General features: G+C 45.2%; 1 protein-coding gene across 1 annotated transcript in view; it reads left to right on the top strand.

The window, feature by feature from the left end:
* The window catches only part of LOC306886609 (b(0,+)-type amino acid transporter 1), a gene marked incomplete at both ends in the record, with an annotated part of 38,275 nt that extends 25,938 nt beyond the window's left edge, over positions 1-12,337 (top strand). The window contains one exon of the mRNA XM_079443871.1: positions 12,107-12,337. Coding sequence (XP_079299997.1) covers positions 12,107-12,337 — 231 coding nt within the window. The remainder of the gene's footprint in view (positions 1-12,106) is intronic.
* Positions 12,338-24,926: the final 12,589 nt, after the last annotated feature.

Raw genomic sequence — 24,926 nt, 5'->3', positions numbered from 1 at the left:
CGTGTGTTTCACTCTGCATACAGCGCTTTGATCTGCCAGCGCGTGTGGATTAGCGCGCCTCATTACATTGAGTGGCTCAATCCTTCTGCGCGCATTGTAAAATGCTGCGCTGGGCGGCCACCCACTCACGTTTATTTTCTCCCAGTCACCTCGGAGAAAAAGACGGTAAAATCGCATGGCTGGGCGTTCAGGCTTGAGTGATTTTTCGCGCCGGCATAGCCCCGTGTGTTTCACTCTGCATACAGCGCTTTGATCTGCCAGCGCGTGTGGATTAGCGCGCCTCATTACATTGAGTGGCTCAATCCTTCTGTGCACATTGTAACATGCTGCACTGGGCGGCCCCGACTCACGCGTTTCTCTTCTCCCAGTCACCTCGGAGAAGGAGACGGATAAAAAAAAAAAAAAAAAAAGGCTTGAGTGATTTTTCGCGCCGGCATAGCCCCGCGTTTTTCACTCTGCATACAGTCTTTGATCTGCCAGTGTGTTTACACTAAGTATTAGCGCCTCTTGCAGCTCTTTGATCTGCCAGCGCTACTTTCATTATGAAAGCTTCAGTCTGTCCCTGCCGCGCTCACGGTCCCTTTCTTCAATGAAGGTGGCCACGCCTCCCCTGCTCTAGTGTTTCTACTCTCCCAGTTATCTCGGGGAAGAAACTGCAAGCTCCAGGGTTCGCGCGATCAAGCTTGAGTGAATTTACGCCAGGGCAGCCCCGCGTTTCACTCTTTGATCTCGGCTCGCCTTCTTCAGTGAAGATGGCCCCTCCCCTCGTCCGCTACGAGCGGATCTGAGAGGATGCGCGCGGCACTTTTGATCTGCTGGTGTGTTTACACAATGGTAATTAATACCCCTCTTCTAAGAGTGGTTGATCCTTTTAGGCAGATCGAAAGCAAGTTGTCACTATGATTATAACTGACAGCTTCAGACTCCTGACGCTTCTGGGCTGTGCCCACGGCCCAAATGGCCTCTGTCATGCCTCCAAACACCCCGTTTAGCTCCGGGTGCCGATGGCAATGAGTTTGTGGTAAATACTGTTGTGAACACTGGGCCCTTTCAAAAAGCGCCCACACAACTGATCGCTGTTATAGCAAGGAAATAAGACACAAACATTTTCAAAAGGGAGCACATTCCTCTCCCTCTTATCATGAGCTTCAGGTCCCCGCTTGGCGGCCTGCCACTCGAGTTTATCCAGCCCCTTGCCACGCGGGCCAAGGCCTGGAGGGCCATCCCCGGAGTGTCAGAATGGGTTATACGGATAATAGAACGAGGTTACTCACTCCAATTCGCTCGCAGACCCCCGCGCTTCAGCGGCGTGGTCTCCTCTTCTGTAGACGGCTAGAACGCTCACGTTCTACGTTCAGAAAGGATGATGCTGTTGAAAAAAGGAGCCATAGAAATGGTTCCTCCAGCTCAGAGCGAATCAGGCTTTTACAGCCATTACTTCCTCGTTCCCAAGAAGGATGGCGGCCTCCGGCCCATCCTCGATCTCAGACGCCTGAATCGCGCCCTCGTGAGGAGGTCGTTCAGGATGATCACACTGAAGCAGATCCTCTCGCAAATTCGCTCAGAGGACTGGTTCTGTTCCCTGGACCTGAAAGACGCATACTTTCACGTCCAGATAGCCCCCCCATCACAGACGATTCTTGAGATTCGCCTTTGAGGGAGTGGCTTATCAGTACACGGTCCTTTCCTTTGGACTGTCCCTGGCCCCACGCACTTTTACGAAGTGCATGGACGCGGCTCTTTCCCCTCTCAGGCAGATGGGAATCCGCATTCTCAATTACCTCGACGACTGGCTCATTCTGGCCCAGTCAGAGGTACAACTACTCTCACACAGAGCCCTCCTCCTCAGCCACCTAGAATGCCTGGGGCTCAGGGTCAATTTTGCCAAGAGCGCGCTGTTTCCCAGCCGACGGGTGTCGTTTCTGGGAACAGTTTTGGACTCAGCTCAGATGAGAGCTGTGCTAGCGCCGGAACGCGCTCTGGCCATTTAAAAGCTCGCAGCCTCCTTCCAGAGCGGCACCGCTCGCCCCGTCAAAGCGTTTCAGAGGATGCTGGGCCTCATGGCCACAGCATCGCCGGTGCTACAGTTGGGCCTGCTTCGCATGCGGCCCCTTCAGCGCTGGTTGAAACCACGGGTTCCACCCCACGCATGGCGACATGATCGCCTACATATCAGGGTGAGCCAGGCCTGTGTAACAGCCCTGGTCCCCTGGAAGAACCCACGATGGTTCAGAAAGGGTGTGGCCATAGGGATGGTCTGCAGCAGGAAAGTTGTCACAACAGACGCCTCCAACATGGGTTGGGGGCGCTGTGCGAAGGCAAACCGACCTTTGGTCGAAGGCGGAGCAGAACCTCCACATCAACTGCTTAGAAATGCTAGCAGTGTGTCGAGCCTGCCAGTTTTTCCTGCCAGAGCTAAGGGGACGACATGTGCTGATCCGCTCAGACAACATGTCAGTGGTGTCCTACGTAAATCACCAGGGAGGTCTCTCCTCGAAGCGCCTCTTCCTTATGGTAGAGCGACTTCTGGAGTGGGCTCAGCTCAACTTGCGCTCGCTGAGAGCAGCACATTTGCCGGGCAGATTGAACCAAGGAGCGGATATGTTATCACGGAGCAACGTCCCCTCAGAAGAGTGGATGCTCCACCCGCAGACGGTTCGAATGATCTGGAGAATCTTTGGCAAGGCCGAGGTAGACCTTTTCGCCTCCAAAGACAACTCTCACTGCCCAGCCTATTATTCGAAGGTCAAGGACGCGTTGGCCCACGACTGGCCCAACCTCCTCCTCTATGCATTCCCTCCGATCGCTCTGATTCCTCAGGTCATCAGGCGAATCAGGGAACAACGACACAAGGTCTTGTTGGTGGCCCCCCTGTGGGAGAACCAGCCTTGGATGTCAGAGCTGACCCAGCTGCTAACCGCAGCCCCCTGGCCCGTGCCCCTGAGACGAGACCTCCTCTCTCAGGCGAACGGTTTATTGTGGCACCCTCGTCCCGAACTGTGGGCGCTTCACCTCTGGCCGCTCAACGGGAGCCTACCAGCCTCCCAGAGCGAGTGCTAAATACCATTTCTGAGGCTAGAGCCCCGTCTACGAGACGCCTCTATGCCCTTAAATGGGCGGTTTTCTCCGAATGGTGTCTAAACCGCGGTGAGGACCCCCCTACATCTGAGTTGGCGGTGATTCTGTCCTTCCTGCAGGAACTGCTGGATAAAGGACGCTCTCCCTCCACACTCAGGGTGTTCGTATCGGCTATAGCAGCCTTCCACGCCCCTATCGCGGGCCAATCAGTGGGCAGGGACAATGTTATCGTCCGCTTTCTAAGGGGTGCCAAGAGGCTGAATCCGCCTCGGCCCCTTACTGTCCCTACGTGGGACTTACCCACTGTGCTGAGGGCCCTGAGGGGCCCTCCTTTTGAGCCGCTCCAGTCTACGAACCTTCGGTAGCTGTCGCTGAAGACTGCTTTGCTACTAGCACTAGCGTCAGTCAAGCGAGTAGGAGACCTGCAGGCGCTCTCTGTGAGCCCTGCCTGCCTGGAATTTGGGCCAAACGACTCCAAGGTCGTCCTAAAACCAAGGCATGGATACGTACCTAAGGTACTTTCCACTCCGTTCAGAGCTCAGGTCATCACACTCTCCGCGCTTCCTCCCTCTGAGGAGGACCGGGAGTTCATTCTGTTATGCCCTGTTAGAGCCCTACGGATCTACTTTGAGCGTTCCGCCTCCTTCAGGCGCACGGAACAGCTCTTTGTTAGCTTCGGTAACCGCGCCAAGGGGCTTCCGGTCACGAAGCAGAGACTCTCTAAGTGGATAGTGGATGCCGTTACGCTGGCTTACTCTTCCTTGGGCCTTCAATGCCCCATTGGAGTACGAGCCCATTCGACTAGAGGCATTGCCTCGTCGTGGGCCTGGTCTAGCGGTGTGTCCATTACAGACATTTGTGTGGCGGCCGGCTGGGCCTCGCCGTCCACATTTGCAAAGTTTTATAAGTTGGATGTACCGACCTTACAGGCCAAGGTCCTATCTGCTTAGATGAGTATGACTTATGTTGTGGGAACATCCCTAACGGAGATCTCTTGACTGCATGGGCACTCAAGCTCTCTGATGGGTTCCTTACATATCTCAGCCCTGAAAGTGCTGAGTATGCGAGGAATACATGGAATGACCCGGGCCGAGCGTGACCTCTATGAGCTCAGCTCGCTTTAGCCCGAGTATACTATTATACTTCCCTCTGAGCATGTAATGCTTATGGAGATATTTTACACAGTCGTTCCTCTACCATAGCACGGCGTGATTGAATTGTGTTCCCATAGCGTCTTTAGCAAGACGCAGTACGAGTGGAGTATCGATAGGGAACATACTCGGTTACTATCGTAACCTCGGTTCCCTGAGATACGGAACGAGTACTGCGTACTTTGCCGTGCCAGGTAGCTGCACGACTCAGTCGTCGCTTCAGTCGAAGTAAACCTGAGGATCCTATGGCGAGACGGCTGATTATATAGCCAGATAACCCCGCCCATTCTGGCGGGATCTGGCGGGCTCCGTCGCCATAGGCTCGTGCAGCTCCGCTGCCGACACATTGGTTCGTTTTATCACACTGCACAAACCAATGATCGTGCAGTTTCACTGCGTGATTGAATAAGGCTTCAGTAAAGGAGAAAAAAGGCTTTTTCCCATAGCGTCTTTAGCAAGACGCAGTACTCGTTCCGTATCTCAGGGAACCGAGGTTACGATAGTAACCGAGTATGATTATATTTACACAATGTTAAAATATCAGGATTTTCTGCTATTTATACTACTTATTTCAAATAGTGGCAATTATCTGCACATAAGTATTGTAGAACATTATATAATGCAATAATGACATATTGAGAGTAAATAATCATTTTAATTCCAATTAGTAAATGGATGCCACCTTATTGGGGCAATATAAGTCCTCCCTACACCTACCCCATTTCATATGAGATTTGAAAATGGAGAAGAAAAAAAAAAGTTCGGTAAAGGGTGGAATCGAGCCCGGGTCGATCGCATCAAGAATGACTTTGACTCTCCCTTTACTATCTACGCCACTGGAATTGTTCATTAATTGGTGTCTTTTGTAGTAATCTTACATTGATGGGCGGAGTTAGTGTAAATAGCTTCTACCAACTATGTGCACTTAGTGTAATAGACGTTTTTTAATAGTGAACTGATGTTCAGATATTCTTTTTAATAGTCAACTTACTCGAGTCACAGACACGAAGATACATCTTTCATTTCATCAAGCTGAATGCTCACTAACTGACACGGTCATCACATTTTCAGGCCAGTTCAAATTTTATTTTGATGTGACATTTCTAAGCGGGGGCCTGTACCATGATGGTAGATGAACAAATTCAGAGTTATAGGATACGTTTTGAGTTAACAAAACCAAACCACTCCAATTTGGCTTTGTTGGTACCATGAAGCTGATCATCAATTTTCTCTGTCAATTCAGGATTGATCCTGAGTTAATGGAGCGCGTGCACATGAATGTGTGACATCAGCGGCGAACAGCCAATCACAACACAGAGCAAGTGTGATTCACTTCCCGCGAGAGAGCCAGAGAGATTCAGAACTCTTTTGTTAAAGGATTAAAGAATATGAGGAATTTAAACGCATTTCCACTGAAGTACCTGTCCATGAAGGAGGACAAATAAAGGAAATTATTTTGCTCTATCAGTGCAGTCACAAGTGAAACTTGTGAAGTTAGTTTATATAGTTGATAATATATACTGATAGAGACTCAAACATGTAAGGCCACATGTAGCCATTTTTAAAGTCTTATCGATTGATTCTACCCCTTATTTATATTACACATGATCTGTATATATTAATATTCATTTAAAATAAATGCTTTATAATAATTGTTAAACTAAAAGTGCTTGTGTGTAATGGAGTAATAATAATATAAATCATATTATAATTATATAAATCATATGTAAATTGTAATTACTGTATAATATAAAGCCAGACAATTTTGTTGTATTTTTTTTAAGGTACTTTCATAGTGACCTTTAATTTGTAGGAAGATAAACTGGGGGAGTTACTTTTTTTGTGTGTCAGACATGTGTCACGTTTCGTATATCTGATTGGTCCAATTTCAGTTTGAGATCTCTAACCCAAAACATAACCTGGGGCACGTTCAGGTTCACACCAGTGCCCAACGTTTTGCTACGGTTTCCGGGTTGAACGACATGTTTCCTGGAAACGGTGTGCAACGGGTTTGAGATACGTTTTCTCTTGTTTGGTGGGTATGTCAAAAAGTCAGCCCAATCAGCAGCAACTTTCATCAACGTTTACAGGTTATATAACGTTTATTGTAGCTTTATGGGTGCTTAGTTTTTCTCGTTGTTTAATACACTTGGTCAAAATCTCAAATTAAAACGTACAAAAGTATATTGGCTAGACGGCAAATAACCTACTTCTTCTCCGCTCTTCAAGCACACAAAACATTAGCCTTTACAGACAGTGTTTGAGTAAAGAAAACACTACTATTCAAACATCAATTATTTATTTTCCCTTTCATTGCGAAGATCTGTCTCCTCCAGGCTGTGCGCGGCGCGTCAATCCGACAAAACGGTGCAAAACGTTTATTAAATGGAAACGGTGGTGCATTAAACACCCTGTTTTGATGATGTAAGTGTTGCAACTATGGCAGCTGAGAAGGCCATTCTTTGTGTTCTTTTTGAAGAATTTTCAGAGCCTGATGAAATCGGTATAAATACGTGTTTAATACTACATTTACATTTACATTTATTCATTTCGCTGACGCTTTTATCCAAAGCGACTTACAATTGCTATATATGTCAGAGGTCGCACGCCTCTGGAGCAACTAGGGGTTAAGTGTCTTGCTCAGGGACACATTGGTGTCTCACAGTGGATTCGAACCCGGGTCTCTCACACCAAAGGCATGTGTCTTATCCACTGCGCCATCACTACAAAATATGCTCAATGTTACAGTCACTGCCCTTGCCATCCAGAATAAAAGAGAACATCCCAATCGAGTGAAAGGATTTGTGGAAACTGTGGTTCCTATTGTGATCCAACATTTGCCTCGCATTTCAGAATGAAAAGACAAACATTTCAGGTGAAGGATGATCCACTGATCAACTGAAATTATAAAAATTACCCCATTCAAAAGTTTACGTACCCTTGAATCTTAGTGTCAGAGAGTCACCACAGTCTCCACTAACGACACTCACCAGATCCCAATCCCCTGATTTCTGATCACCGCCACCTGTCAGCACTAATCAGCAGCACTATAGCCCTACACTCCTCCCGTTCACTCACTGTCTGGTCTCAAACTTTCCATGTTGACTAACCTGACCCACTTACCTTTTGTCTACTTACCAGTTGCTCCAGTATTCCTATCCCTGTTCTCCACCGTCTCCACGCTCCACTGTTACCTCTGGATCCCCTGGAAAAGGAAAAAAGGACATTCACACTCAGATAAGCCCCTAGAGACATTCCCATTCCCCGCCTGCTTACCTGGACATTCTGCTCATCTCATTCCCCTCTGCTACTACTCAATAAACCTGTTGATTATATTGCACTTACCTCTGTGTCCTTTGTCTATCTGCTGACAGAAGACCAGTTCCTGAACCCCGCTGCTGCGGATCCCCTCGAAAAGCTGGTCAGCGCTCTTCAAACAGTTCTCTCTCCGGTCACACACCCTCAGTCTGCCTCTGCCAGTCCCATGGCCATCCCTGCAAACTATTCGGGTGAGGCGGTTGAATACAGCGGTTTTTTACTCCAAGTTTCACTCTACATAGAGATGCAATCCCATACATTTTCCAGTGAACGGGCTAAAGTTGCCTTCCTGATCTCCCTGGTACAGGCATTGCTCTGGGCGCGAGCCATCTGGAACTCACAGACCACTATAATTAACTCTTTCGATGCTTTCTCTTCCCACTTCAAGGAGGTCTTCAGCCTATCCACCGGCTCGCTCTCCATTGCCGACCAACTCATCCGCCTCCATCAGGGAGATTCTTCGGCCAGTGACTATAGTCTTCAGTTCCGGACTCTGGCGGCCTCGTGTGGATGGAACGAGGCAGTGCTACTCACTGCTTACCATCAGGGCTTGGATCCACAGATCAGAGCCCAGATGGCGATCTATGATGAAACTGACGGTCTGGAGAGCTTTATGTAGAAGGCCGTTCAGATCTCCCAACGTCTCATGGCTTGTCAGCCGGACATGACCGCTCATTCTCTGTCTTCACAAGCTGCCTGTCCTCCAGTACCAGAACCTATGCAAATGGATACAAAACCCCTCTCACGCACTGAGCGTGCTCGACGTCTCGCTACGGGGCTGTGCGTGCCTGAACTGTTCCGGGGCACTTCATTTGGGTGTGGCCATCTCTCCCCCCACGCCCTGCCGTGAGTACCCTCTAATTGGAGCCTGCTATCTCTACCTTACCACTGCTAACGGTACAACTGCTCACCCCAAGTCATTTCATTTCCTCGTGGACTCGGGATCCTCAGGCAATTTCATCTCACAAGCCCTCCTAAAAAAGCTTGATTTACGAGTGGAATACGGCGTTCATTACCTCCTCTCCATCCGTCTTCCAGGGGTTTATGAGCGAGGTGTTCTGGGAGTTCTTCCACCGGTTTGTCATCGTGTACATAGACGATATCCTGATCTACTCCCGAAACCTGGCCGAACATCGCCATCACGTTACGCAGGTCCTACGCCAACTCAGGAAACACCACCTCTAACTGAAGCTCGAGAACAGTGTGAGTTCCACCGCCCCACGGTCCAGTTCCTCAGCTACATCTTCAGTGCGGATGGGATCCAGATGGACCAAGAGAAGGTCCAAGCCATCCGGGACTGGCCCCAGCCTCAGCCAGTAAAGGAACTGCAACGATTCCTCCCGAAACCCAACTCTCATTCATAGTGGAAGTGGATGTTTCCACCACCGGTGTGAGAGCAGTGCTGTCTCAATACCACAGAGAGCCTTCCTGACTCCACCCTTGCGCTTACTTCTCCAGGAAGCTTTCCCCAGCGGAGCGGAACTACGATATCGTAAATCGGGAGCTGCTCGCCATTAAACTGGTGCTGGAGGAATGGAGACACTGACTGGAGGGAGCTCAACACCCCTTTACGGTCATCACTGACTACAAAAAAACTGGATTATCTCCGAAGTGCTTAGAGGTTAAGCCCCCGGCAGGCTCGCTGGGCCCTCTTCTTCACCCGGTTCCAGTTTTCCATCACGTATCGACCCAGAGATAAGAATGTCAAGGCAGATTCCCTCTCACGTATCCATGGCCCCAACGAACCCTCCACACCTGAACCCATACTCCCTCCAGCCGTCCTTGTGAGCCCCATCCGGTGGGCCCTGGATGAACAGATCTGCATCGCCTCCATCACCGAACCTGCTCCTCTGGGAGGCCCAGAGGGCAAAACCTACGTGCCCACCTCCTGAGGACTTCCCTTCTGGGCTCCCTGCATGCTTCCCCAGGCTCTGGACACCCAGGCAGCCAGCGTACTCTCTCGCTCCTCCAAGCTCGGTACTGGTGGCCCAGTATGGCCCGGGATGTTTCCCAATACGTTCGTGGATGCTCAGTCTGCGCCATTTTCAAGACTCCACATCACTTACCCGCCGGAAAATTAGTCCCATTACCCATTCCACATTGCCCCTGGTCCCACGACGGAGTCGACTTCGTCACAGATCTCCCCAAGTCAGAAGGTTATACATGCATACTCGTTGCAGTTGACAGATTCTACAAAGCCTGCAAGTTAATTCCCCTCCGGGGTTTACCCACAGCCCTCGAAACAGCAGAGGCCCTCTTCCATAATCTCTTCCGCACCTTCGGTATCCCGGAAGATGTCGTCTCCGACCGTGGGCCACAGTTTGTTACAAGAAAATTACCAAATTACAAGAAAAATACGAACAAAACCATTGGCTTGTAGCCATTGCGAAATTAAATCACTTTTTACTTACCTGACTTGGGTTTCTGAGCAGTAGACTCATTGACCATTTTTCAGTCCAAGTTGAACGTCCTTTAAGGACAGCGCATCCACACTTTATTCTGCTCTGTCACTCATCGACAACCTGCCAGGGGACCGTATATTTACCACCGGTACAGCCTGCTCTGAGCATGGACGGATTAACGCACGTGCCCAGGGCACTGGACCAGAGGGGGGCCCAGCCGAAATACCGCTACTCCCAGAATGCGATCTCAACCGTGCCCCCTCAGATTTTTGAGGCAAGTGGATTTTGAATGCAGCTTCCAAAGGACGAAAAAAAAAATTGCCGAAGAATATTTTTTATATTTAATAAACAATCACACTGGTGTGATTAGATCATTCAGTGCGGCACATCTCAGCTGCTAAATTAAAATCTGCCTTAGCTCAACTTCGCTGTCTGGCACGGAGCCAGAGACATCCGTGTGTTTCTACAGCACTGCGCATTATAACCAGTCACACTGCGCATTATAACCAATCACACATGATTCTGTTGAGTTTATGAGTACAATGGCCAATAAGAGGCATCCAGATGAGTCATCGCTGAAACTGAAGCTGTTTTGTTCAGTGCGCGCGCTCCCTGAATTAATTCTGCTCTCTGCCGATTTCTCTCATCAGGAACAATAAAGTGCGTATGATGTAAGCAAGATATTAATTTCACAATGTAAGCAACTTCAGTGATTAATGGGAGTTTTTGAGAGTGCTTTAATTCTGGCTAAGTCAATGCTGCTATAAATCAACTGTTTCAGTGGCACAGATGATAAAGCACGTACTGTTGTATTTTTGATGTGATCAACTAGGGTTCGAACCCGCCTTTTGCCGAACTTTATTTCTCCCTTTTCAAATCTCATATAACATCATAAAGGCATTTATTTTTAATAAAAACAAAAAGTTTAAAATAAAGTATCAGGTAGGGTAGGGGTAGGTGTAGGGAGGGCTTTATTGTATCAATAAGGTGGCATCCATTTAATAATCTGAATTAAAAATTATAATTTACACTCAATATGTTATTATTGCATACTGTTTTATAATGTAATAATAATGTAATGTAATTGTACTGAAGTGCAATTGCCACTATTTTGCAACAAGTAGTACAAATAGCAGAAAATCCTGCTATTTTAACATAGTGTAAATATAATCTATAGCTATTTGCACAGTGTAAATAACATATCGCTAAAAATACTGCTATTTTAACTTAGTGTAGATAAAATCCATTGCTATTTGAATTTAGGAAAAATGACTGCAATTTCAACTGAGGGGGGCCTATAATCACGGACGTGCCCAGGGCACCTCTGCGTCATAATCCATCCCTGGCTCTGAGGACTGTTATGCACATGCTGCGTACAGACCCCGCAAATAAAATGCATGACGTAGAAAGCAGTGGTCCATGCGTGCAGCGTGTGCATAACAGTCCTGAGTGCAGGCTGTATTGGTGGTTGATAAGAACGAGTAAAGCACAGATATCATTTTCTGAAAGGACGTCAGGAACGGGATATTGTTAGACCACCCGCTCCAATTCAAATTACACCAGAGCTATTGACCGCTACAGTGTTTTATTCCGAAATTTACAAAATAATGCACTGCCTAGGAAAAAAGCTTCCTGAATAAAAGAAATCTGAGAATTGATGGCATGGGCACATTTTTTTGAGGCAGGTTTGTGAGGTTTATACAGGCTTAAGTCAAATATAACACCTGGAAGGCATTTTGCTATAGCATCAGCTACTGATGCTGCATTGAGTGAACCTATGAATTTATTAGTATTATCAATTTGACTAACACTGTTGAATTTTGAAACATTATTTTCATTATTTTCCTTTGTATTACTGTGAAGCTGCCTTGAAACAGAATTTATTGTATCAAACACTATTTAAATAAATGTGACTTGACTTAGCTAGCACAAAATGTGCACACATTCAAGTGAGCTTTATTGTCATTTAGCTATTTGTGGAGACATACAGAGGAATGAAATTTCATGCCTCACAGGACAACGGTGCTACATATGTAAACATATACAGTATGAACAAACTTTCAGTTCAAACATAAAAAAAAACAACATGTATATACTGTACCTTGACAGAGAAACAAGTTAACATTCAACCATTGTCTTTCTATATACCCTTCCAAGGTACCTATAATTATTCCCATCCTGGTGTTGCTGGCCGCAGTGTTCCTGGTACTGGCACCCATCATTGATGACCCTCAGATTGAGTACCTCTATGTGACCCTCTTCATGCTGAGTGGCATTGTGATTTATATCCCTTTCATTCATTTGAAACTGTTCCCAGGATTGTTAAATAAACTCACAGTCTTCCTGCAACTGTTCCTAGAGGTAGCACCAACTGCCAAAAACCTGTAATGCCTAGGGAACAGACCTGTCAAATTCAATGTATTTGTAATTCAGATGGTGTAGATTCTTACAATTCTAAATATGTTTGAACAGAGAAAAAAAAATCACTTAGTTCTATTCTTCAAATCATACATCTCTGTATATGAAAGCCAAAATCTAAACATGAATAATTATGAAACAGATGGTAAGGTAAAAATCTTTGATAGTAACTATTCTATATTCATCTTTTGGTAGCACTTCACAGTAAGATTCTACATTCTGCAGTTCCTGTGAAGAAACTACATTTTTAAATTTTAACACTGGTGATTTGTGAACAGCTTAGCTTCAAGCAAACATCTTAGGACTAACAGTATTTAGAAGTCATTTTAGATCAGCTTCTACATCTGTAAGAAATATAGTAGTTAATCATTACTTATGTTGTACTGATTTTTGTTTTGTTTTGTTTAATGCAACGTACGTTTCAAATCTGTTAAAATTATTTTATGGACCTGAACAGTAACTAACATTAAAGATGAATAAATACGGTAACAAATATATTGCTCACTGTTAGTTAATGCATCAGCTAACATTAACAAAGCAGACCTTATTGTATAGTGATACCAACTTTTTTTGTGTAACAAAGCATCAGCATTTAACCTGTTAACCTTCGCCCCCATTGTGGGCCTCACAGGTGAAAATAACCTACGTAAATTAAAATGGTAACAGTTCGTGACAAAGTGTGCTACACAAACAAATTAGGTATCTTTGGAAAGAAGACACTCTAGGCTTTACTATCTATCATCCAGAGTTGATAATGTTCAAAAAGATAAAAAGTTACTGATTTATGCATTTAGCAGACGCTTTTATCTAAAACGACTGAAATTGCATTCAAGTTACAGTTTTTACATTTTATCAGCTCTTGCTTTCCCTGAGAACCGAACCCATGACCTTGGCGTTGCTAGCGCCATGCTCTACTATTTGAGCTACAGGAAAGCTGACATTTAAAAGGACTGTTATATGAACAAAAGTGCAATAACATTTGGTTTGCAAACACTTTAAACAAATAAGGTGCTTTTTTCAGTATTCCTTTTACATAGTAGCAGTTAAAATATTTATTGTAAATCTCAATTCATAACAGTAATGTAAACAAATTAAATATAAAACCAAAGCTATTTGCCACCAGTGTTGGGCTAGTTACTCAAAGAATGTAATATGTTACACCACTAGTTGCATTACTTTTTCATCACGCCCCACATAAGTTGTATCTGTGTATCTTCCACATAAAATTCTTCTAGAATGTTATAACAACATATTTCTGCCTCATCATTTGACCAAAATCCAGACTGGATCGCAGTCAGACGTTATTACAAACACACTAGTGATTAACAGTGACATTCAATTTGAAGTGTTGTATTAATCTCATTAGTTGTCATGTGTAGTGTAACGGGGTGAGGAATCACGGGTGGCTTTGAGGCGGAGTGAAGGGCAACAACGGGAGAAAAGGGTCCTTGTGGGTGCTGCAGTGCGGTGAGTGCTCTCTTCTTCCTTTCCCAGTGCAGTGAATCCGTGAAGTGTTCCAGTGGGGTTGGTCGGTCACACGCTGCTGTCTGTGGAAGCAATGAGAGGGCGAGTTAGTGCTTGGTCTCATGAAGTAGTCTCCTTGTGTGTGGGGCTTACGTGGCTTATGTAGCCACCGCCTGATGAGCCGCAGCTGTGACCGATCAGCCTGTGATGAGGATGGGCAGGTGTTCCTCGCTTGTTTCCAGGGCGACGCTGATGACACTTCGGGACGCTCGTCACAGTAGCTTGAAGCTTATTGTAATTTATCCGTTACCCATATACAGTTATATTTCATTATGTATTTTATCAAATCACATGCAATTGTAACAAACTGTTTAATTTTTCAAAAATATTTTTAATTATAGTATAGTACCACATGCTGATCAGAGGGATGTAAGTTGGGATGTAATGCCAGAGTAAAGTAAAGCCACAATTTACACAACAATGTTCAGATCATAATTTTTTCCTGACAAAATCAATATAATGTAATATTTCTATCTGCTGCATGTAAGCTTTTCCATATTCCAAGCTTGCCGACTGCACTGGGGAGTGCCCAGTGGGGACATCACATGCTTGTGTGAGTTAGGAAAATTATGAAAATAAATCTAGGAATTATTTGATTGTTGGATTTTAAATCAGCGGGGTTGAGGCATCAAAAGTAACTAAGTAACTAAGCTGTTTTATGGATGGTAACTGTCAGGATCCTGCCCTGACAGTCTTGTCTGTCTTGTCCCTGTTCAATGTTTCTTTGTTTGTTTTGTGTCTGAGCCCATGGGCTCGTTCTTCGTACTCAGTTAGCTGGATTTGATTGTTGATGATTTGGCATGATCTTGGATCGTTTGGTTCTTCGACGCTCATCCTGGACTTATAGCTGTCATAGCAACTGCTCGGGAGCAGGTTTATTTCATGTAAACAGGATTAGATCGCGGCTTTATAAGCGGAGGAGATAGGGAAGTCTGTCGCAGCCATGTCTTGCCCGTTTTTACGAGAGCAACCTGTTGCGGAAGGTGCGAGGATAATTCGCAGAGCTTTTAGAATGAATCGCGTTTTGCGACACAGACAGGATCCATTAGCACAGCGCGATAGTGTACTTTTTGAAAGATATCGTTTTTCACGTGAGGGTGTCATTTACATAATAAACTTGTTAGAACCTCATATTAAAAGTTCTACTCGTCGGAGTCGGGCTTTAACCACAGCACAAACTGTGTGCATCGCGTTGAGATTTACCTGGCGCTAAAGCAGTTTTTAGGTGTTTTTGTATAGTCTTTCCAAGCCACTTAAGACCCCAAGTTGTAAAACAGAGCTATTTCGCAATTGCAGGTACATTCTACTTGTTAATGAAGATCGTATGAATATGACCACACTAGTAAATATAAATCGATTGTCCCCCAGGCTTCCCTAATGTGATTGGTGCCATAGACTGCACACACATTCATATCAAGGCCCCACCAGGCCCCAATGAAGGGGATTTTGTGAACCGAAAGGGGGTTCACAGTATAAATGTGCAGGTGAGTTACTATCACTATTCTTAATATTTTATATTGGTAATATATACAATGTATTCCATAAGTATGCAGTTGATTGACTACAATGTCTTAGATGGTGTGTGACTCTATGTGTCATATCACAAATGTGGAAGCCAAATGGCCAGGATCTGTGCATGACTCAAGAATTTTCAGAGAGTCACAGTTATGCACATTATTTGAACGTGGTAAGGATATTAATGTCATGCTCACTGTATTACACACACACACACACACACACTTATTGTGGGCCTAACAGAACTGCATTTTACAGGTGATTACGATGGGATCCTGGTTGGAGACAGGGGCTATGCCTGTAGGCAGTATTTTATGACTCCATTCCCTGACCCCAACCCTGGACCACAAACCAGTTACAATGCAGCTCTAGCCAGGACAAGGGCACGCATTGAAATGACCTTTGGGCAACTAAAGGGAAGATTTCAGTGTCTGAAAAGTCTGAGGGTTGCACCTGACAGGGCATGCGACATTATTGTCGCATGTGCTGTATTACACAACATTGCCACTATTAGAAAGGAGAAGTGCAGCCTGATGATGACCTCCAGCCAGTGCACTTGGATCAACCTAGTGGCAGAGCTGCATGGGACAGGATTGTGGAACACCATTTTTGAGAATAATTTAATAAAAATTAAGACAAATAAATAAAAAACAGACAAGGCAAATGTGGATTCAATGACTTTAATTAGTTGTTCTTTGAGAAAAAACAACAAATTAGGGTCATCTTTTGCCTGCAAAGAGATATTGTTATGCAAGGTCAACAGTAGTGCTCTGAAATGTGAAATGTTTTAGTACTTACTCTGAAGTTCCTTTTGCAGCAACTCTATTTCTAGAGCAATTTTCTTCTTCATTAGCTCTTGGAGCTCCATTTCTCCCCTCAGTTTTTGTTTTTTTAAATGCAAATATTCAACCTTATGCTGTAGGCTACGTTTATAGAGGGAACGGATGTCACCCTGTGCCATTTGCAGAGAAAATAAATTAGACTCAACGCATACAAAAAAAAAACTGAAAGTAAAAAAACAATGCAACACTGTCCACCTCTGTATCAGTTCTCTGTGCAGACTCCTGCAACTCATATTGCGGTCAAAAATATAAAGGACATTAGTTGATAAGTTTATAGGGTATATTATATAGTGCATTTTTATGTGTAGTTATGCACTTACAGGTACTTCCTCCAAAGGACACTCGTCCGAGAGGGTCTCTTCACTGTCCTGTGCAATGAAAATAAATGGTATGACAAAGTGATACGGTGTCTCCACTATTGATATTGATTTCACTATTGAGAAAAACAAAAAAAAGGACAAGTCCACTTACTGCACATGCTTCAGCCACCACTTGCATGGGAACAGGTAAAAGTGTGGGTGTGTTATGTAAAACTGCACAGAAATAGAGAAAGAAAAAAAATAATAATTCATTACAATGAGGTACACAGGAAAAGAAACATAGAAACTTTTTAGTCCCCCCCCCCCCCCCCCCATTTACTCAAAGTAGGTTTAACTGCCTTCCTTTCATGTCAATGCAATTCAGCACTACTCAAGATTTACCAGTTGAAGAGTGTAGCTGACATTTGGATTACACCAAATGCAAGGTAGCTACCAATTATTTTACAGTAGCCTATACAAAGTGAATTAAAAACCTCTTTACCAGTAATGAAGGTGCTGCTGCTACTGCTTCCTGGCTGTGGGTCTAAGGAAGAGCTGCTCCCAGGGATGCCCTGAACATTGGGTCGGTTCACATTTAACTCAAGGGCCAGCTCTTCTGCCGGGGTGTGACGTGGGGGTGCAGGACCACCGCCTGTTTTTTTTTGCTCTGCCTTTTTCCTAGTTGCTGATATAAACAAGCACATCATTTCACAGTCGTTTAAAACAAAAACAAAAAAAGACTAAGAACAACATGTGTAGTTAATTATTACCATTTTGTAGAATATTCTTGTATTTCACCTTTACTTGTTCCCAATTTCTAGTGGGTCCTGTGGAGGCTCTAATATGAAAGATTAAAGTATGAAAATGTTTAATGTACATATACTGTAATAACTGATTGAAAACCTCTAACACAATCACTACTTACGCATTTAATTTGTCTGCAACTTTTTGCCAGCCCTCTCTCCTGTCTTTTGCAGCCTTTGAGGTGTTCCCTGTCGTTTTTATTAAATTTTGGAACTCCCCATAGCCCTCCATCAAGAGTTCTTGTTCTGCCGCAGAGAAAAAGTGGGCGCGCTCTTTGGCCATTGTGGGCAACCAATAACAGCGTTGCTGATCAGTGTTTCTACTATCGATACATATCCCCTTTTAAACCACCGCATGAATGCGCAATTATCTCAGATAACTCAATCCAGCGATACTAATCATAAACAAGTCAAGTCAAGTCAAGTCTGCTTTATTGTCAATTCTTCCACATGTACAGCACATACATACATACAAATTGCGTTACCCTCAGACCCTTGGTGTAAACAGTTAACATTAAACACGTTCGAATACAGATAATACAGTTTAAACATATGTACATACAACTCTATAGCTATACAAGTAAGGACATTGTAGAAAAAAAATAAAGAAATAGATAAAGTGGCATAAGGCGCATGGCAGATAGTGCAAACCAGTTAAATAAAAACAAAACTGTGCAGATATATTGTAGTGCAAAAAGAGCTTATCAATCTGAGAACATTGTAGAAAAATAAAAAAAGATAGATAAGTGACATAAGGCACATGGCAGAATAGATGGAGTGCAAACCAGTTAAATAAAACAAAAACTGTGCAGATATGTGTGTAGTGCAAAAGAGCTTGTCAGTCTGTTAAATTGACAGGAGAACAGTCTTTTTATGAGACTATCCGAGGAGGTAGTTTGCAGTCAATGCTGGATGAGGTAGTGATCAGTCCAATGCTGCACAAGTGAGAGGTGCTGGTCACAGTTTGTAAGTAGGTGGGGATGGCTGGTCCTGGGGGTGTGGGGAGCCGGGGGGGGGGGGGGGGGGGGGGGGGGTCTCATAGTGTCAGAGTTCAGTGTTGTATGGGGTAAAAAGAGGGGAGGGGGGTCAGGGACGGGAGGGAGTTCAGCTTCCTGACAGCCTGATGTATGAAGCTGTCCTTCAGTCTGCTGGTCCTCGCCTGGAGACTCCGCATTCTCCTCCCTGATGGCAGCAGACTGAAGAAGCTGTGTGTCGGGTGGGTGAGAGACACCAATTTTCTTCTCAGCTGCTCTCACTATTCGCTGAAGTGACTTGCTGCAGGATGCGTTGCAAGCGCCATACCACACAGTGATGCAGCTGGTTAGGATGCTCTCGATGGTGCCTCTGTAGAAGGTGTACATGATGGGGGTCGGGGCTCTGGCTCTTCTGAGTTTGCGGAGGAAGTAGAGACGCTGCTGTGCTTTCTTGACCAGTGCTACAGTGTTGTTAGTCCAGGAGAGGTCCTCTGTGATGTGCACACCCAGGAACTTGGTGCTGCTCACTCTCTCCACAGTCGCACCATTGATGGTCAGAGGGGCATGCTGAGTGTGTACTCTCCTGAAGTCAACAACAATCTCCTTCGTCTTCTCCACATTCAGAGAGAGATTGTTGTCACTGCACCACCCGGCCAGGCGGCTCACCTCGCTCCTGTAGTTTGTCTCATCTCTGTTGCTAATGAGACCCACCACAGTTGTGTCATCCGCAAACTTAATGATCAGGTTAGAGTTGTGTGACGGTGTGCAGTCGTGGGTCAGCAGAGTGAAGAGGAGGGGGCTCAGCACACATCCTTGGGGGGCCCCAGTGTTAAGTGTGATGGTGCTGGATGTGCTACTGCCAACCCGTACTGCTTGAGGTCTCCCGGTCAGGAAGTCCAACAGCCAGTTGCACAGAGAGGTGTTGAGCCCCAGCTGGAACAGTTTGTGTGTGAGCTGTTGAGGGATGATTGTGTTGAATGCTGAACTGAAGTCTATGAACAGCATCCTGACATATGAGTTTTTTTTGTCCAGATGTGTGAGGGCTGGGTGGAGGGCAGTGGCGATGGCATCATCGGTCGAGCGGTTGGACCTATATGCAAACTGGAAGGGGTCAAGTGAGGGGGGGAGGACAGACTTGATGTGGTGCATGACTAGCCGTTCAAAGCACTTCATGAGAATAGGAGTGAGTGCTATTGGACGGTAGTCATTGAAACAGGATGGAGATGACTTCTTCGGGACTGGAATGATGGTGGTAGCTTTGAAGCATGTGGGGACAACGGCCTGATTTAGCGAGATGTTGAAGATGTCTGTGAAGACATCAGTGAGTTCCACTGCACAGTCTCTCAGTACATGCCCAGGAATGTTGTCAGGACCCGGAGCTTTGCGTGCATTGATCCTGCTGAGGGACCTCCTCACGCTGTCCGGGGACAGCGTCATCACCTGGTCGCCGGGAGGAGGTGGAGTCTTCTGTGCAGTGGTGCTGTTTTGTGCCTCAAAGCGAGCAAAGAAGGCATTCAGCTCGTTCAGCAGGGGGATGGTGCTGTCACAGGTCTGTGGTGGGGGCTTGTAGTCCGTAATGGTCTGTATCCCCTGCCACAAGCTCCGAGAGTCTCTGCTGTCGCTGAAACGATGGGCTATCCTCCTGGAGTACTGTCTCTTGGGCTCTCTGATGCCGCGGGATAGGTTGGCCCTAGCTGTCTTCAGGCCCTCCTCATCTCCAGCTCTAAAGGCAGCGTTCCGAGCCTTCAGCAGTCTGTAGACTTCCCCTGTCATCCACGGCTTCTGGTTGGCCCGGACAGTGATGGACTTTGTGACTGTTACATCATCAATGCACTTGGAGATGTAGGCAGTGACAGTCTCCGAGTACTCTTGGAGGTCTGTAGTGTTGTTGTATGTGGCAGCCTGTTTAAACATATTCCAGTCAGTGGTGTCAAAACAGTCCTGAAGTGCCTCTGACGACCCTTCCGGCCACACTTGAATCTGTTTGTGTATTGGTTTGATGACTTTGACGAGCGGTCTGTATGCAGGCATTAGCATGACAGTGATGTGGTCTGAGGCTCCGAGGTGGGGGAGGGGGAGGGCCTTGTAAGCTCCTCTCTGGGTGGTGTAAACAAAGTCCAGGGTATTTTTTCCCCTTGTTGGAAAGTCTATGTGTTGATGTATTTTTGGGAACACACTCTTTAAGTCTGCGTGGTTGAAATCCCCGGCCAAGATGAGAAAAGCATCTGGGTGGGCTGTCTGCTGCTCACTGGTGTGCTGGTACAGTTCATATAACGCCTCACTCCTGATGTTGTTGTTGGAGCTGGGAGGGATGTATACAGCAACTAGCAGTATGGCTGAATACTCCCTCGGTAGATAGAACGGCCGGCACTTAATAATCATAAACTCCACCAAGGGTGAGCAGTGTTTGCAGACCACAACAGCGTCGCGACACCATGCATCATTGATGTAAACACAAAGCCCGCCGCCGCGGATCTTACCTCCCTCGACGAGAGCTCTGTCAGCTCGATAGCATGTTAGCTGGTCGAGCTGTATGGCGCAGTCCGGTACGCTGTTGTTAAGCCATGTTTCCGTAAACACAAAAACACAACAGTCTCTTACAGTCCTCTGAGTGGAGCGGAGTAGTCGGATGTAGTCCAGTTTATTGTCCAAAGAGCGTACGTTCGCCAGTACGATGGTGGGGATAGCTGGCTTGTGTGGGTTGGCCGCTAGCCTAGCTCGGATACCTCTGCGCTTACCCCTCTTCTGCTTCCTCTCACGCCGCTTGTAGCGCCTCCGCTGTGGGCGAGATGCAGTAGTGGGGGTCGGTGATGGAGTAGGCTTTCGGAGCAGACCGAGGTCCCGCAGCTCTTCGGCGTGTGCTGAGTTTAACTCAAAAAATGTGATTCTGCCGACATCGAGCAGAAACTCACGACTGTATGCGCGCTTACAGACAGGTAGACAAGACGAAGATGTGCAAAAACATTGCGACTTACAAGACAAAAAACACGAAAACACCGTTCTGTCGGGAGAGAGAGAAGCCGCAGCGATTGTTCGCCGCCGCCGCCAAACAACAGGTGTGTTCGAAGAACCCAATTAGCCGGATCATGATTAGCACGATGAAATCATCTCGGATGTCTCATTTGATCTCGGATGTTTTAAGCAACGTACGAAGAACGAGCCCCATGGCTCTGTCTCTGTTTGTGTTTGCCACATGCTCCTCTTGTCCAACCTCCCTGTTTCCCATGGTCACGCCCCCTTGTTTAGTCCTTGTCTAGTCCTCGTTTGCTTGATTGTGTTCACCTGATCCTCGTGTGCTCTGCTGCTTTATATTGTGTTCCTTTCCCTTGTGTCTTTGCTGGTTCATTTTGGTGTTTACCTGTTTCTTGGTCCTAGAGTATATCCTGTGATTTTTTGATCTCATATCTTGTTATCCTATATCCTCATTTCCTTTTTTTTTTTTCTCTAGTTCTGTCTAGTTCTTGTTTTTTTGATTGTGCATTATCTAGTTTTGTTTTCTCTTTGGATTTAGATTTTCTTTTGTTTGTCTTGTGTCGTTATGTTGTCTTGTCTTGTTTGTCGTGTTTTGCCCTGTCCTGCCCTTTACCCAGATTCCCTGGCCTCTGACCCCTACTACCTGGAAGCAGCTCTCCACTCTCACGAGCCAGGTCTTTGGTTCTGTGAGTCACTACCTGGCAGCTAGACTGGTGCGACTTCTGAGATTCACGTCAAGCTACGGGGTCCCTGTCTTCCTGCCTTCCACTGGAGCTGCTGCCTCCGTGTTCGAGTCTGCTGCCACCTTGGACAGGCTCAGTGGTCATCCCTCCTGCCTGTATAGTGTTGTCTGCCCTGCCCCACTGTTTGGACTGATTCACTTCTCACTCTACCTGCTGTTTCTAGTCAACGTCTTGTCATTAAACCACCATTGTCCGCTCATTTGCATCTGGGTCCCATTTCTTGCAGATCCCTGACAGTAACTGTAATATTACTGAAATCTTACTAGTAATTAGTTAAATTACTAGTTACTGCAAAAAGTCATTTTAATACAGTAACTAAGTTACTAGTAATTAGTTACTGCCCAACACTGTTTCCCACTGCCAAGGCGTTAACGTTTTTATAGAAAATGTTTTATAGTTTGTTATAGAAAAGCCCACGCCAAATGCTCTCATTAATTGACACCCATCCCAAGCCAGTACTGATCAACATCCCACCCCTCCTGTGACCCATGGTTTGTCTGTATGTGTATTCAGAGCCAGTGAGCAACGGACAGAAGACAGAAGAAGCACATTAAGGTCCTGGAGTGGCCTAGCCAGTCTCCAGACCTTAATCCCATAGAAAATTTATGGAGGGAGCTGAAGGTTCGAGTTATAAAGGATCTGCAAAGAGGAGTGGGACAAAATCCCTCCTGAGATGTGTGCAAACCTGGTGGCCAACTACAAGAAACGTCTGACCTCTGTGATTGCCAACAAGGGTTTTGCCACCAAGTACTAAGTCATGTTTTGCGAAGGGTATAATGTGATTTTTTGTTGTTATTCTGTCTCTCACTGTTCAAATAAACCTACCATTAAAATTATAGACTGGTCATTTCTTTGTCAGTGAGCAAGCATACAAAATCAGCAGGGGATCAAATAATTCTTTCCCCACTGTATAATATATACATACAGTTGTGCTCATAAGTTGACATACCCCTTGCTGAATGTGCAAAATGTTAATAATTGAAACAAAATAAGAGGGTTCATGAAAATTGCGTTATTTTTTTTTTTATTATTATTTTTTGTGCTGTCCTGAATAAGCCATTTCACATAACAGATGTTTACATATACTCCACAAGACAAAATAGTGATGCAAAGTCCGATTCATTTCCGCAAACCGGTTCTTTTCGGACAGTTCAGCTCATTGAACCAGTTCAAAAAGCCAATTCATCGGTTCCTGACGCCGTCAAACAATAATGTCACTACGCTTCTCTTTTCTAACAACTCAGTGTCATGTTGTATCAATAAAACATTCAAATAAAGTCAACTGGGTCAACACATATTGAAACATTCAAATAAAAAGTTATTGTGTGAACGCATATTGCTCATTATTGCCTTTCATTCACTTAAGTTAATGGTGTTTGTGGTAACAGTTTAATTCGCGGATCTACCAATATTGACTAGCCTACAACTTGGATATGATTCCTAAATGTTTCACACCTATAACACACATTACAGACATTGATGCACAAACGCGGATATGTCCTACATGTCTAAAGTATAAAGAAGGAATAAACCAGTCTTATAAACTCATTGATTTCGCTTAAACAACTTAAAAATAATCTGCAAGCACAATAAACTGAAGTGAAATAAAAAAAAATTAAATGTATTTATTTTTGCAGGTTTTAATGAAATGTTAATTTATAGCAGTAATCATAATAAGCATACTTCCAGTACGTGCCTCAGGCTTGCCCAGTATCATCAACTCACTCATCAGAATCCTCGCTCGGTAATCCTCAGCACCCGCTTCATTCGGTTTTTTTTGAGTCCTCGGTAACTCTCTGCAAACTTCGACACCTGAGCAGTTCACCTGAGGAAAAATCCTCCAGCTCCTGCACATTCTTTGGTTTTCCAGCATCTTCTGCATATTTGAACCCTTTCCAACAGTGACTGTATAATTTTGATATCTTTTTACACTGAGGACAATTGAGGGACTCATACACAGCTATTACAAAAGGTGAAAACATATACTGATGCTCAAGAAGATGCATTAAGGGATGGGGGTATATATATATATATATATATATATATATATATATATATATATATATATATTGTGGTGCTGAGGCCGTTTGCTCCCCATTATAAATGTATTTCACTTTTATTATCTGCTATGGGAGGAGGTGTCGAAGGGTGTTAGTTGAGGGGAGGGGCCTGGTGTGCGCGGCGAGAGAGAGATGAGAGTCTGGCAGACTGGAGGGGGAAAAGAAAAGTTGAAAAAGCCCTCGGAGAAAGAGAAAGATTAAAAAACCTCTGCGTTTTCTTGTTTTTGGGGAAGTCAGGACGCCTCCTAATACCCTTTTTCTAGGTTGTAAATTCAGAAAATAATGATGGCTGTTGGCTGCTCGTTGCCTATTTATTTTGGGAGGTTGCACGACGCTACACTGGTGTCAGAAGTGGGATTTACCACCGCTTTCCAGTCGTGACTCCCAGAAAACGATGGAAAACAGTCCAGTAAGATCGCTCCGTTTATTAAATGAGAAAGAAGAGCAAAGCAGGGAACTGCTTTGTATGGGCGAGATGACTGTAATCTCGAGGGAGAGCGAGCACTAGAGAAGAGAGATGCGTTAATCTGCACATTATCGCCCACTAACCCATTTTGGCCGTTTTTGTTGGATGAATACCAACAAAATGGAATGGATGAATACCATTCCATTTTGTTGGATGGGGTGGTGATGGCGCAGTGGATAAGACACATGCCTTTGGTGTGAGAGACTCGGGTTCGAATCCACTGTGAGACACCAATGTGTCCCTGAGCAAGACACTTAACCCCCTAGTTGCTCCAGAGGCGTGCGACCTCTGACATATATAGCAATTGTAAGTCGCTTTGGATAAAAGCGTCAGCTAAATGAATAAATGTAAATGTGAATA

Source organism: Barbus barbus, assembly GCF_936440315.1.
Source record: "Barbus barbus genome assembly, chromosome: 20".
NCBI classification, from domain to species: Eukaryota; Metazoa; Chordata; class Actinopteri; order Cypriniformes; family Cyprinidae; genus Barbus; species Barbus barbus.
This window is presented reverse-complemented; position numbering and strand designations above follow the sequence as displayed.